This window comes from Streptopelia decaocto (genome assembly GCF_964273445.1).
Source record: "Streptopelia decaocto genome assembly, chromosome: 1".
NCBI classification, from domain to species: domain Eukaryota; kingdom Metazoa; phylum Chordata; class Aves; order Columbiformes; family Columbidae; genus Streptopelia; species Streptopelia decaocto.
In genome coordinates, this window is record NC_138663.1 from 11553381 (window position 1) to 11569497 (window position 16117).

Below are 16117 nucleotides of genomic sequence, written 5' to 3' on the forward strand. Positions count from 1 at the left end.
TCATGACAATCCAACTTCCAAACTTGTTAATTGCTTTCAAAACACATAGAAGCTGAAACTGGAAAACTGCTGCAAATAACATAATTGCTTTATTTGTCTCATTTCTATTGCAGTTTGGCATTGGTGTTACCATCATACAGCTTTTATTATATTAAAGCCAAAATAGAAAACCAAATAACACAAGCCAGATGTAAGTACTATGAAGGTTCCCTGGTTTTGCCTACTATTGCCAAGCCTCTGATTCACTTTAAAAAAGCAATGTTTAAAATTCATAAATTTGATGGAATTCACTAATGTTACCGTGATGTACCCAAATTCTGCAGCAATGATTCTAACCCATTGTAACATCCAAGGTACAAGAAATATTCTATAAAGATAGAATATGTGCAGGTACCCCACTTCCACTGACGATCCTTCCCCCCCTTGCTCTGTGCCTATAGAATCATTGCTTTGTGTATCCTCTGTTGCTGTCATTTTAAGGGTCTGAATACTATTTTTTTCAGTCTGCTAGCTAAATGTCATGATATAGACTATAGAAGTAAAGCATTTTTTTGTTATTGTTGCAGTAGTTATGTATAATATTTAGCAAATTACCTCTGCTGCCCATAGGAATAATGTGAAAGCACTGTTGGGTTTGGCTTGCAGCTTGGGTTTTATTTTGCATTTTAAAAATAGTTTTACTGGATGCTTGTAATGTATTTTTGGATTAGACTAATTTGAAGCCATTTACAGATTCTGGCGAGATAATTGGAGATTATACTTGTGAGTATTCAAGTGCTTTTTGTTTATTAGGTCTAGTTTAACTGTAATCTAGATAGTAGACAAAATAAAACCCATCACATCCTTTTAACTTTTTCCAAGTGTTACAATAAACTTGAACAAATACGCAGTTAAATAGAAAGTTAGAAAAACACTATGAATCTCTCTGACAGGCATAGAGACTGATAGTTTAGAGAAAACTTGGTTAGCACTAAATCACTGTCCTCTCTAATTGCCTCCTTCATATGAAGTAGAATATGGCAAGTTTTTAATAATCAGTGATTCATTTTGTAACTTTGTCAAATAGTAAGTAGTTTAAAATCAAAGTTTTTGTGAGTATGGTTCTCTTAGTGGGTTAGATCATCTGATTTTGCACATATATCAATATAACAAGCAAAACAGACCCTTGAAATAGTCACAGTATATAGAAGGTACTTGAGAAATAATTGAGAAAGTCATATTCTTCAGTCTTCAAAGATGTTTGTCTTTTTTCCAGATGACAGTTGTATGTAAATTGAACCTCTGATCTATCTATGCACAATATTTTTATTCAAGGGGCTGTTTGAATAAAATATTGGTTTGTGACCCCTTTTGCTTTACCCTGTTTTTTTCTGTTTCCCTGCTTTCTCTTTCTGATGGATAGTGAAAATCAAAAGGGGCAAGTATATTCTTGTTGCTCAATTTCTTTCTGTTGACTGTGGTTGATATTTTTCACTTATATTTCTATTCCTACTGGATATTCTCCTCTGTACTCTCCATCTCAGGATTTTTCCCATGATCATTGGGTACCATAGCAATAGGAAAAAAAAAAAGCTGTGAAGTCTTTTTCTGTGTTTGTGCACATTTCAGTATGTTGTTAATCTCTAATCCTTATTTGTCTGGTCCTGTTAGTGTTCAGTGACACCAGCTATTAAAGTCATCATTTTTGGTAGCATTTAAAATGAAGTCTATATGGATGAGTTTTTAAACTTTGTTGCAGAAAATACTAGAAGCTTTTTCCTTCATGTTCTAACAACTCAGTATCCCAAACATTTCTCTGTATCAGATTGTAATTCTAATGAAAACATCACACATTTTCATGTTGTCATGGTAATGAAATGTCTTCTCTAAGTTGTTAGATACATTATAATTGTCAGGTGTGTGTTGTATATAATAATCAAGTAATTTGTTCCTATATTGAGAAATATTGAGAAATATATAGTATAGAAGTAGAAAAGTGGCTCAAAATAAACATTTCTTTCTGAATTTATGGATGCATGCAGAAGTTAGTCAAATATTTTGAGAAGAAAAATGATGGCAAAAGCCCTGTTTATTTACTTGGTGTTTACTCTTCATTTTTGTAGATTCAGAAACACTGAAGCTTGATCATTTTGATGAAGCTGGCTATACGTTTATAGCACCAAGGTTGGTTAATTTCCCAGTGCTAAATATTATTTCAGCAGTAAATATGCATTTGAACAGGTTAATAACATTTACAAAATACAGAATTGACCAATAAAGTTAATTTTGGTAAAAAAATATTAAGTGAAAGAGCAGTTATTAAATTCATGTATTACAAGATCAATCTTCTTGATGGAGTGCAAAGATCTTTAGGCTCTGATTCTGTTTTATATTAACAAAGAAAGTTGTAAAATCTGACGTATCGTCATTTTTTGATGTGTTTAATGGAAATCTTCTATATTTCTATTTTTTTCTTGTGTCTGTGACTTTTAAGATTTTAAAGCTTTGTACCTCAGCTTCTCATTTGTAAAATAGGTACCATAATACTTACCTTAAGATGTTTTCCAAAATCCACATAAAATGTTTCAAAGCTTTCTGTCAATTAAGCATGAATTCATATTTGATTCATCATGTGAGTTCATTAGTTCCCTGTTTTTTTCATGTCAAATCGTGTAGTCCTTGTTGCCCTTATAAACTGATGTTTTCAAGGGAAACAAGGTATGATAAATAGTTCTTAAAAATTAAGTTCCTTTAAATGATATTTATGATAAATAAAGGAAATTCTGTACATCAAGATCAGTTAAGAATTACTCAATTTCTTATTTATCATGTAAATTTCTGTGTCCTTTTACATTTATGCTGCTTTAGATAGATTCATATGTAAAACATAGTCTTCTATCTTCAAATATATTCTCAGTGTAGCTGTTTATTTTTTGTTTTGAAGGACTGAAGTTACTGATAATCAGTCACACCAATTAGCAAATTCCAGCAAGTCCCTAGTTGTTCGGCTGGTCTACATGATCAAAGCCTGCTTGATCTGGAGCTCTGTTTAAATGTGAATGTTGATATAGTAAGGCAAATTCTGCCTGTAGTCTTTCAGAATCATGGTGAAGTAAGTAAAGGGTAATAAGACAGTTTATTCATATGAAATACTTGAAAGACTTCTTTTGTTCATACGAAATTAATTTAATATAAAAAGCTCATTTAAAAAGAGACCTCCCTGCTTTACTGTTTAATATTCTACATTTTAATTAAAGTTGTTTAATGCCACTCACAGTCTAACATTTGCCTTCAAAATGCTCAGTGACTTTTATTGTAATTGCTTGCATTCAGTGAATTGCCCAATGATGTATTGTTTAATTTTATTACATTATGTAAAGGACAGTAGTTTACTGTTTAACTGTTTTGCATATGTCAAAACAAGGAGTGTTTATATGCTTATGTGGTGTGTACCCTATTAAAATTGCCTTTAAGTCTTCTCAGAAGATAGAAACTCATCCCATAAATCCGGCCTTAGTTGAGCATGAAGTGACTAGGTTTTAAACAGCAGTCCATGTACTTTCCAGTACAGTTTAACCCAGGAGCAGTCTAAAGTCACTGGGCATTTCATTTCCTTGTTTAGTTTCCAGACTCTATGATCTCCTTATTTCATGACCTACACTAGTCCTGAGTGCTTTCTCTGGGAATCTCTGCCTTATCTCACACGTGGAGTTTTCTTATAATTCAAATTTAGGCAGACACTTGAACACTTTATTTCCTGTAGATGCCAGAACTATTCAATATGGTCAACATTCAATATTGACCAAGGTAGCCAACTGATGTAGCAGTGCCAGCCACATCCTTGTAGTTGCACAAACCTTTTTGGCTCTTAAAATTGCTGAGGTATATTTATCTGTTTTAGTAGCAAAGGAAACAAATCTGACAAGGTCAATGTTTTGTTGTTTTTCAGAGAATACTGTAGTGAAGTAAAAAAATCTGAAAACAACACGGAATTTCTATTAAATTTCAATGAATTTATTGACAGATATACTCCAAGCAGTCCATCATGTAAGTATTCTTCTCAGTTCACTGAGATTTTGGCTTAGGAAAATACTTATAAATGAGATTTAGTCAAAATGACAGCTTTCATGACCAAATCGTGTGGTTTGGGCTTTTATATTTACTGATTTCTTTTACTAGAAATATACAAAACGTTGGGATTTTCTGCTCAAGGTAGAGATTGTAAAATTAGTTTGCAGTTTTCTGGGTTTATTTACAACAGTTTACAGGGCATTATATCCAGTGTTTTCTGTGCTTCCTCTCAGTATTTTCTACTAGCAGCAAATAACTACAAGTCTGTTTTCTTGTCAGCTCGTATAACCAAAATAAGTAAAGGACTGAGAACCAAAATAACCAAAAACCAGAATAAAAGATGAGGAAGTTCTATACTGGTTCACAAATTGCTTCAAGAGATCTTGCTTGGGCTTGAGTTAAGAACACAGATTCATATACTGCTGCAGTGTTTGGGAAGGTACTCACATATTTAAATTGAGCCTTAAGCTCTGTTAAGAACAAATGAGGAGTTACACTTTTGAATGAACCATCAATAATGCATTAAAGTCTTGTTCTCATGAAAAATTCAGTGTTTGGATCTGCTTGTTTATGCATACAAGTCTGTTTAGATTTATTAGTAATTTATAAAAAAATCAAATAAACAATTTTTTTGTCTCACATTCCTCAAGTCTTTTTATCAGGTTACTGTCAGGGATCACTGATCAGTTCAACAAGAATTTCAGTGCTAGACCATGTAACTGAGGGAATGTGCACTTAGCTTCTCACAAAAGGATATTTTTGTGTGCATGTGTGGGTGTTTGTTGTTTTTTTATAGGATGATCTTCTTCATAGACACAGTACTGACTGATTGAAATTTCATCTGAGTCTCTGGGAAACGAAAGCATTCATCTCAAATGATTAAACCAGCTAATAAATGAAAATTCTAGTTTAATATTCACTAGTTATATAAGCGAATATTGAGGACACATTTAGTGATATTGTATACACTAGGGCATAGTAAGTAATTATGCCAAAATGTTATCAAATGATTGCTATATTTCATTTTGGAATCCACAAGAAAATTCACTTTTTTCCTTCTTATTTTCTTATAATTAAGTTACTTTAAAAATAGTCTCCTAAATAAGTAAACAGTATTGACTAAACGAAACAGCAGCTATGGAAATTACGTCAGCTAAAAATGTTTTTCAAAAGGAAAAAAATTGTAAAACTATTTAAAAACTAGCAAAAAAAAGCTCAACATGAGCCAGCAATGTGCACTTGCAGCCCAGAAAGCCAACAGTCTCCTGGACTGCATCAAAATGAGCATGGCCAGCACATCCAAGGAGGTAATTCCGCCCCTCAGTCCTGCTCTGGTGTCATGGTTTTCTATGGAGCAAAACCAAAAAAAAAGTTGGTGGGTTTTATTTTTATTTTTCCCCATAAGGATTTTTCAGTCTCCTCAGCAGGACTGAGCAGCTGAGGTTTGGCAGATTCAGAGCTGCAGGTTCTGGTCACAGAACAATTGATTTACCAGCACTGATTTACCAGTGTCACTGTGTGACATTGAAGACCAAGAGCCAGAGTTTCCCATTACCATATTCAGCTCCAATTTAGCCCTGTTTTATTTTCCATAGTGGTGAAATCTCTATTAAAGTGTGTGCTTACTTCTGTTGAGCATTCCTAGAACTTTGCCCTACTAAGAGGTACTGAAAAAGATGTTTCAGAAGTCCTGAATTCAAAGCATCCTTTCTTAGATATTTAAAAATGACATATCCATCTAAGCTACTATTTCAACTTAGTTTATTTTCCTGTACCCATTTCCAGATGTCAAACAGGTGTTTTGAGAGGCTGGATCCTAACTGATAAAAATATATTTATATTGTTGTTGAATTGCCTTCATTTTTATAGCATGTACATATCACTAAGGATTGTGTTGTTCCATTGCATCACCTGAAATAAAAAATGTTTGAATGAAAACATGCTTTAAAAATAGCTTAATTTCCAAATTTAATACAGACGCTTTGCCAAGCTGAGGCCTGTACATTTATCACCCTGCTTTTTCCTATGACACAAAGGTAGTTTTTTTAGGATACAATGAAGGACAAGTTTAAATGAAGTCAACAGTGTCAGAGCAACCTATTGAACAGTAAGTACTTGATGTAATCAGAAGTTAGTATGCCTAATAAAAATAGCTCAATTTTTGTGTCTGTAGCATCTTGACAACTCAAAACTTAATTTTAGCTACTTAATGAAACTCCATGTCATATAGTTTCAGATAAAAGTCTTAACTCTTTTGATAGGTAATACTGATATGGTCATTAGAGTTTTGCTGGATGCAGGATTTACAAATGAACTTGCTCAAAATTATTGGAGTAAACTCTCTCTGTAAGTATTCTTTTTCTTGGCTGTGATTTTTCTTATGCATTTCAAAGTTCGTTAATAAAATGGCATACATGTGTGTATATACAGTTATGTTAAATTTTACACAGGGTAGACATTTAATTCACAGTTATAGATTTAAATTCCAACCCCTGACATAGGAAACTGTAAGAATTTCAATCCATTTCATTTGAAATCTTATTTTTGTTTACAGAGATGGAGTTGTCGCACAATTCGTCGTTACAGATGGTGGAATTACTAGAGTGTTCCCAAAAAGGTAATAATTATTACAAAAGAATATAATATGAAAGTTTTGAAACCTGAAAGGCTGGAATGTTAAGTAATGGATTTATTGAATGAAAAACAGCTTCTCCTACAGGCTAGCTTGTACTGATAACTGTGAAATGAATAGAATGCCTTGTTTTTCTCTGATTTTACCTGTGTCACTGTATGAAACCGATCTGTAACATTATTTCCATAGTAGGTCCATGTAATCCAAGTTTCTAATCAGTGTAGAGCTGCGGTAAAAGCTGTGCCCTTGTACTACTAGTGGGGTCATGCTAATCCCTAATCACTCCTAAGCACTCATTTGTTTGGCAGGCTGCAAATACTGTAAAGCAACATATAGACTAATAAGAGCAGACCAAATGGTCCAGAGACTTCAAGAGAGAAAAATAGATCATTACCAGGGGCAAAAAGAACATGTGAAAGTGGTCCTATAATAAACTAGGCAGTTGCATTAGTGACTGGGAATATTGAGGGCACCAGTACAGATATACTGGTAAATGGCAAATTTATCCATTTTCTTAGGTTATTCTGTGTTTCTGCAAAAAGGGAAAATGGCAATGAATTTTACTCCCCAAACCAGTTTCTGTTTTGATGTTATACAAAATCTTTAGGGATGATTTCTCAGGAGATAGCATGTGCTATAAATGTTTGTTTATATTTTGTTGTAAGTAGTGTTGCAGTTATCTCAGTATATCCAAAAACAATGAGTTAAGAACTAAAATGATGGCAAAAAATCACACAGATCCAAATCCATGTTGTTCCAAGAAAATGATTTTTCTTTTTTCCACTTTTTTTAAATAATTACATCTGGCAGTTACCCAGTGAAAGCTGACAAATTCTGAGGACTACATGAATAAATCTCACCTTATTTCTAACTGTGAAACATAAAAAAGCATTGCAGCCCAGCTTTAATGAGATGCTAACTATCTTTTTTTTGATCACTATTTTTTGTGATTAGGGCAGGAGAAGATTGGTTGGAAAACGCTGAAACTTATGAAGTCAGTTTCTATAAACGGAGTTTAGATAATGACAACTATATTTTCACAGCTCCCTACTACAACAGTAAGTCCTCAATGTTTTATAATGTCACAGCTAGCTAGTCCAATATTAGTATATTCATGGAAGTTTCCCATACCAGTTGAGGCCACTGACAAAGGATGCAAGTGGGATGCTGCATAAGGAAAAAAAATATCTTGAGATATCTTCTGTTATTAAAGAAAAGGTAGCTAGGAGGGCACTAAACAGGGGACATAATTTGTATTGACTCTGGTGGCCCTGTGTGCCAGAATTAACAAAGCTGCTGGTATTCATTTATTTGACTGGAATATTGGGTTACAAAGATGCTTTGGCAGAATTATTTTAAAAGAAGTGATGGAAAATTTCACTCAGGGCCAATAACACTACCTGAAAAATCTCTATTTGAGCAAGTTCTTCCTCAGCACCAAACCTAATTCAGGCTAGCAGGTACAGGGGTCCAGAGGCCACAACTCTGTCCCGTGTGCCACTGCTCAATTTCAGCATTGCTTTCAAATTCTATTTCAAATTGTTGTTATTCCCCAAAACCAGTTTATCTGAAATACTGCGATATTTTAAACCAATATATGCACAATAGTAAGTGCTCATGACCAATGTGAGCAGCATTAACCTTGCCAAGCCCGTCTAACAGCAGATGATACCACAAATGACACACTCTTCTCTTAAACATATGCGATCTTTTATTGCTGTTATTTCATACTTATTTATTGCATCTTTTCTCAATAAAATATTAACACAGTAATTATCTAAATTCCCTGTAGTCTTTGTTGTTTCTTAGAGCACTCCAGGGAACGTACTTTTAACTTGCTTTTTCATACTAAGCAGTGTTGAAAACAGGCTGAAGTCCATCAGAGAAGTAATTGCTGGCTAGTGAGTGGAGTCAGTATATCCTGCATTGAAAAATACACAGACGACAGCAGGATAAAATCTTTGGCTCTGAGCCTGCCTTTAACAGAGCTGCTCACATATGTAAAGCTATTCATGGCTCTGTTTGCAGGAAAAAGAAAAAAGAAGCTACAGTAATTTTATGAAGCTCAGAAAGAAACTGTGTACAAAAAGTGAATGATAAAAAGTAAACCAAAATATTCCTCTTAGTCATCCAGATGTTGGTGATCAGTGACAAACACATGGTGTACAGCTGGGTCAGTGCTTCTGAATAGGATTTTTTTTTTATCATTCTGGGTATTCGAATAATCATTGGTTACAGATATATATACAGATAATAACTAATTTTGGAGAAAGAGACTCTCATAACACCTTAACTTTTTTTTTTTTTTTCTTTTTGTCCTTCTATACTCTCAGAAAGTGGTGCCAATAGCTATGAAACAGGTATTATGGTAAGCAAGGCTGTGGAAATAACAATTAATGGGAAGCTTCTGAAACCAGCAGGTAAGAGAGAGCAGTGCTGAAACTCTAAATACATTAGTTATTTGGTTGTTGCTCTACAGTGAATTAGAAATGTAATTGACATTTCAAAGGAACTTCACTTCATATAACTCTTTTCTCTGAGACTGTTTCAGTCTTCCTAGTGGAAATCAAGCCAAGGGTCTGGTTGTATTCTTAATTTATTAGTCTCATGAAGGATATTGGTGGTCAGGCAACTGGGCAAAACTCATATTTTATCCTTTTCCAGTTTAATAATTTAGATGTTATTATAATTTCCCCCCTTTTTTAGGATTCTACAGTTATCTTTTTTTTTTTTTATTTTTATTAAAAAAGACTTTCATGTATTTTTTATTAGTTGTTGGAATAAAGATTGATGCAACCAGCTGGATGGAAAATTTCACAAAAACCACAATCAAGAGCCTGGTAAGCAATTGACCAAGTCTTTTTTGAACTTTATTTGCATTTCTCAAAGCTTCAGATGCAAATAGGTCTAATAGCTCTTTGTGCCAGAGTCACAGTGACGCGTAGTTGCCAAGTAGTTGTGGTATTTAAATCACCCAAATGCACAAAATAAATCTATGTTGAAATAGGCTGTATTTTGTACATAGATAAAGACAAAGAAAAATGACATGTTCTAGCCACTAGCCTCCCTACTAAGATTATGCTGTGGCAGTGAATAAAATCTGCAAAGGACTTAGTGAATCTATTTTTGTTTAATAAGGAGGATGGGTAACGAGTGAAGAGTAAGGGTTTGTACTACAGCCAACATCACAGCATTTTACCAGAACTTAACGAAACAGGTGCTTAACCCTTTCATTCCTTACATATAAAGCCTATGCATAAATGGGAAGGAGGAAAGGCTAAATGGAAGGAAAAATAAAGGAATTAGTAGAACATTGGGAAAGATGAGGCAAAAAATGAAGACAATTCTGGAACAACTGGATGAGCAATTTTGATTGTTTGGTTGTATGTTAAGGGACTTGATAACAGCATCTGGCCGATAGAGGTATTACAGCTGTAGTATGATGAGTAGGCAAATGCACTGCCTAATGTCAGAACAACTAAGGACAACAATACGTAACTGAAAATGAGAAATAAAGAAAGAGGAATATCTGGTAATTAATTTGAGATGAATGATTGCACTATTATCCAGTAGTTGTTTTGCTCAGGATGTAATGCAAGGACACAGTTATATGTGTATGTATACACATATTGGAAGAACAGGAGAAAAATGTATTCGTAATCAAAGCCATATAAGCTAACTGGAGATGGTGAACTTCCTTTTTCACATGGGATTCTCATGCGTTGAGGCTGGTGAAGCTTTTTGTGATCAAAAAAAATACTTAGCAGCAGGTTTTCTGCATTTTTCTTTCCACACCTCAAACACCTGGAAATGCAAATCAAAATTAATTTCAATTAATATACGGATATCACAGTATCACAGTATGTTTGGGATTGGAAGGGACCTCAAAAGATCATCTAGTCCAATCCCCCTGCTGGAGCAGGAACGTCTAGGTGAGGTCACACAGGAACATGTCCAGGTGGCTTTTGAATGTCTCCAGAGAAGGAGACTCCACAACCTCCCTGGGCAGCCTGTTCCAGTGCTCTGAAATCAAATCACTTGTTCTTGTTTTGATTGATTATCATCACTGTGAAATACAGTTTCTTTTGGAACATTATTGTGAATATTACTGTACTTCTATTTTTTAGTGCAACAGTGAAATCTGTGGTTGTGAGAGAAACAGTATGGTAAGAATATGTTTGGTTTATTAATATTTGTCAGACTGTGAAAAGTAATTTTTTCTCTCTAGATTTATCCAAGATAATTATTCTATTATTATTATTAAATTTATATAAAACAGGAATTCTTCACTTGTGTTTGAGAAAGAGATGAAGATGAGAAGGGATGGGGTAAAAGAGGGTATAAAAGTCAGGTGAAGTTGTTGCAAGAATGATTGCAAAGAGGTTATGAGAACTAGAGGGAAGAAAATATAGAATAAGAACAATAGAGAATGATGTGATGAAAAAATGGCAGAAAAATGTAATGGTAACTTTCAGAACAAGAGGTGAATCCTAAAGAAAGGGAATAACTGATACAAACAAACAAACAAACCTGAGAAAAAAGACTAGAAGAAAAGTACCTTAGAGAAGGGTAAATGCAAATGGCAAAGCCCTGGAATATGAGATGTGCCCTTCAACAGTCATTAGTCATCCTCCTTTCCTCTGTTTCCAGCCCATTCTGATTTGGGGATCCCATAGCTCTGCTGGCACTCAGGAGAGCACAGCTCCGGGGGCAATCACAGTATCACATTCTGCTATGTGTTTAAAAGCTTTCTCTGCTCGGATCTTCTGTGAGTTCTTTTGCAGAGTGTGAAGATCATTAAATGCAGGAGATACAACAAAGGGGATACTCTGGGAAGTTATTGATCTGGTCTCACCGCTCTCTCTCCAATCTCTGCCTGCAGGGATCTTTTACAAAGTGCAAAGCATAGGGAACCAGTGGGCTTCCCATTTCTGCACCTGACACCTGGAAGAAACCACTATAGTCCTTAACAAGTGAAAATAAGCGTGACTAGCAAGCTGAGTCTGCCCTTAAGATTTTTACCATTAAAAGCTGCAAGTGGAAAAGGACTTTAAGCACAGCTGAAGCACACAAGAAGTTGTAGTCCCTTAGTATGAGCTGAAATTCAATTATAATCAGATTTAATAAGGTTATAGCACTCTTGGAACTAACAAAGTATTGAGCAAATAAGAATTTACAAAACAACTTTTATGAAGTTAAGCCACAAATAAGCCTTTGATCTGTACAAACTTTTATAATACTGATAATGCTGCTTATTATAACTTAATATTGGCCCTTGGCTATGGGGTTGTGATTTAGCCTGAGCCACATAGATTTGAAGATACTTCTGAAGTGTTGAATAAAAAATAGTTTCTTACAGAGTGTTCTCTTGACAAATCCTTCCTGCAAAACATACTTTACTTTCTTATAATAGCATGTGGACTGTGTTATCCTTGATGATGGTGGATTTCTTTTGATGTCAAATCGGGATGAATATACACAACAGGTATGTATATTTTTAATTATAGTACATGAAACACAATAAGCAGAAGTTCTAAGAGAAAAGCAAACAAACAAACAAAAAGAAAATAATCTTTCTTTGGTTTATACGTATCATGCCCATCAGAGTTGAAACGAACAGGTCAGAAACTGAAAAACATTTCTGAATCACAAAAAATTGCTATATCAGAAATTCCAGGGTTTTTGTTAATCTTTTTCACAGTCTTATTTATGGTTTAAGATGCCAGAACTCTACCAAGTTATAGTCTTTGTGCTCTGCCCTTAGGCTGGGAGGCTGTTAATAGGCCTATGGTGGTGTGGGTGAGCAGGATGGCATGCACACACCTTTCTCGTATTCTTCTTGCTCTTCACCAAGCAGGGCAATCTCATTGATAGTGCATTTAAAAATTGCTGTCTAACTGGAGTTCTCCAACCAAGCTTTTGGGAGAGAAATAGGCAAATAAAGAAATAACTACATAAGCAGGCCAACCGGATGATCTGTGTAGCGGAAAAAATAATGGGTGGTAGAAAATCAGAATTGCTCACTTTTTAATGAGAAAAATACTTGGAAATACTTTAATTTATCTCTGTGTATTCTCCCTCATCAGATTGGAAGATTCTTTGGTGAAATTGATCCTGGCCTGATGCGAAACCTGATTAACATGTCCCTGTATGCCTTTAACAAGTCGTATGACTATCAGTCAGTCTGCGATCCTGAAGAAGAACCAAAGCAAGGAGCTGGACTTCGTTCTGCTTATGTGGTCAGTAGTCCCTTGTGAGGTGACCAACATTCCCTTAAAAGTCTGCAAGTGTTTATACAAAAAACATAATCTTTGTTGTTTTTTGGTTTTGTTTTGTTTTGTTTTTTTCCCAGCCTACGATAACAGATATTTTGCATCTAGGATGGTGGGCTTCGGCAGCTGCCTGGTAAGTACAAATGTGTAGGAAAACTGTATATCCAAACCAGAATTATTCAGTAGATTGAGACTGTTCAGTCTTCCCACACACACACACAAAAAATCCAACCAAACAAAAATAATCTGCTCTGAATCCTTTGCTTCTGCAGTTTCTCATGGTGAAAATTCTTAGTTATGTCTTCAAACTTCTTGGAAAATCCAAGGTTCTGTCAACAGTTGAATTCAAACCTTCTCTTGCCACGTTTGTGACTGTGTGTTCTGACTCTACGAAATCAGCTTCAGGAAGCCAAGTTGCATTATTGGTCTAAGTCTGACTGGCAGGTGTGAAGGCTTAGGTGAAATTGTTACATTTATAATTATTAATCACTTATTTCCTTATTTCAGGATATCATCTTTCCCTTTTTCTAGCAAGAAGTGTTAAGAAAATCAAAGTTTGCTTTTCAGTGAATTATCTTACAAAAACAAATGAAGTTTCTCTATTATAAAATACAAAGAAGTCTTGCTTCAGACTGCAGGATAACCAATATGTTACCTGATGGCACAGTTCAATTAAAGGTTCTCATGACAATTATTGATTGGTTCTTTCAAACGGAATGTGAAAAACTCTACCGAACTATTTCACAAAATCACAGAATGTTTGTGGTTGGAAGATACCTCTGGAGATCATCTAGTTCAACTCCCCTGCTAAAGTAGCTACAAGGAAGCAAATATATATAAAGCATTTTGGATAATTCTATAGTTGTTTACCCTACATTTTCTATAGCTAAGGGGAAAAGTCGGAATAGTAGGACTGTTGTGGAATTTTTGGACTGACCTTTAGAGAGGTGGGATTGTACCAGTGATTAGGTTTATCTTACACAATCAGAAAACTGGGTACATTTTAAAATGAAGGATTCATTTAGGAGCTTTCTCTTCTTTTGACTTTGGCTTGTGCATTGTTAATAATAGCCACAGAAATAATTCTACCTGCTTCGGAGCTGTGTAGATAGACACCTCTATGAGCTACTTATCCCAGCACCAGGTTGGGCTAAGTAATTGGGACTGATGTGATACTCCTGCATTGGTGTGAACTGCACCCTTGGAGACCGTCTGTTCCTCTTTCTAAAGTTTCATGATGCTTATTTTTGTATAATAGTTATCAAGCTGGAGTAAATGACCTACTTCATGAAGCTAAGAGTTAAATTATATAGCAGCTGAACAAATATATAGTAATTTTCTCACGGATAGTGCTATGAAGATTGTATGTTGGCTTTTGTTGGTGGTTACATTTTGTTAACAGCAAAAGCAAAATCTTGGTTTTCTGGGACAACAGCAAACCTCAAAAACTGGAGATGGGCAATAATCCAGAAGAGAAACTCGAGCTCTTCTCAAGCAGAGAAACTTTAGTTTATCACTGTTCAAATCAAACTCAGTGGTCTGGACTCAATTTAGACCTGAGGTTTATTTTATGTGATGTTTAACTTGAAAGCACCACATGAAAGTACTTTCTATGGACATGTTTTTAATGGAATCTAGGTCAGGAGGAGGCTGAGAAGGCCATTAAGCAAACAGAGTGAAAAGGGCTGACTGAAAATGGTTTCAGAGAGGCACCTGGCAAAGGCAAATGCAGAGAAATATGAGAGAAACCAGGTTATTAAAGAAAGCTATACTGTTTCAGGCAACGATGTAGAATAAAGGTGTGAGTGATAATTTTCAAAATTTTTATAGGATACATCAGCATGTAGTAAAGAGGGTACGTATCATTTCTCCTTCACGCTATTTTAACTCAGATTTTACAGTTTTCCAGCGCTGCCTTTTTCACTCAGTTCCCTGTAAATTCTGTTGAACCCTCATGAAGGATTACTATTTTCTGTCAGCAAATTGCGTCACTGTTGAATGGCATCAGGTCTTTTCTCATCCGTGACAACCGACTGAAGGCACAAAGCTGTGGAAGTGAATCCAGAGCTCCTTCAGGCAATAGTGCCACTGGGAAGGTGACAGGCAGATTCAGTTTCTTTACACATGGATCATGCTAGATAAAGAGAAAAAGAAAAAATCTTGGAGGCTTAATGAAGTTATACAGTCCTCTGTCTCTGCAGATCAAGTGTTAGTGCAGAATGACGAGGAGGGATCAGGACATATTCGTAGGTAGAAGCAAATCTAAATATATCATGATAGGTGACTACAACTTATGAAAGTTTAAGCAGAAGCAGGGAGTCAAGGAACCGAACTGTTGAGATTTCTGTTTTGACAGGTTGGTAGAGGAGAAGGATGCTATGTATGTGGCGAGCTAGTATTTGCTTCAAGTAAATAAAATAGAAAAAAAAAATCATGAAGGAAGAAAAATACTTTGAAATAAATGGAGCTCTTTCATCCTAAGTGTTTTGGCAGCATCTAGGGGGAAAATATATCCCATACCTTAAGAGGAGGAACAGAGATGATTTTAAAAGTCAACATTACAATAATATTTTTATAATATACTTGTAATATTCCAGTGTTCATGTCCTCAGCAATTTAATGAGCCTTAATCAGTGTAAAATATCTCATTCAGGAGCATTTTTCCCAAGTGTGTTCAAAAGGAGTTCTGGTTGCTTTAAGTGCGAGAGGAATGCCAACACGCTTTGTTTGCCACCCACAGAGGTATAAAAGGAGGACGTGGAAGGCATGATATAAGTTGTGGACACAAATGGTAGCAAGTGTGAAAGAAAACCTGGGAGAAAGTGTGGAAAGAAAACCACAGTCAACCTGTAAGGTTTAAAGCAACACAGATTTAATAACTGACAAAAGCATAATAAGTCATGATGATTCTGTTAATTACTCAAGTAGTTTTTAAGGACCCATTAAATAAAAGATGGCAAAAAAGCTTTAACAAATGTGTATTTTCTTCCTGTGTTCAGGTCTATCTTACAGCAACTGTTTTTGAGCTTCACTTTTCCACGTTTTCTTGAGGCAGGTAAGTCAAGAGAATGTTAAAGAGTGACCTTTGAGTGAAGTAGAAGGTGAAAATCTCAGCTGGGGGCCATATTTGGATCTCCCAATTGCATCTGTGACTTAAAAATGT

At 35.1% G+C, this 16117-nt stretch overlaps 1 protein-coding gene across 1 annotated transcript in view; it reads left to right on the top strand.

Annotated features, from left to right (window-relative positions):
• CACNA2D1 (calcium voltage-gated channel auxiliary subunit alpha2delta 1) overlaps positions 1 to 16117 on the top strand; it is a 396917-nt gene that overhangs the window by 361771 nt on the left and 19029 nt on the right. Inside the window, exons 23-35 of the mRNA XM_082061285.1 lie at positions 114 to 190; positions 2103 to 2163; positions 3929 to 4026; positions 6312 to 6396; positions 6605 to 6667; positions 7637 to 7740; positions 9016 to 9102; positions 9455 to 9522; positions 10810 to 10848; positions 12096 to 12167; positions 12769 to 12921; positions 13035 to 13087; positions 15954 to 16009. Of these exons, the coding sequence (XP_081917411.1) occupies positions 114 to 190; positions 2103 to 2163; positions 3929 to 4026; positions 6312 to 6396; positions 6605 to 6667; positions 7637 to 7740; positions 9016 to 9102; positions 9455 to 9522; positions 10810 to 10848; positions 12096 to 12167; positions 12769 to 12921; positions 13035 to 13087; positions 15954 to 16009 (1016 nt within the window). The remainder of the gene's footprint in view (positions 1 to 113; positions 191 to 2102; positions 2164 to 3928; positions 4027 to 6311; positions 6397 to 6604; positions 6668 to 7636; positions 7741 to 9015; positions 9103 to 9454; positions 9523 to 10809; positions 10849 to 12095; positions 12168 to 12768; positions 12922 to 13034; positions 13088 to 15953; positions 16010 to 16117) is intronic.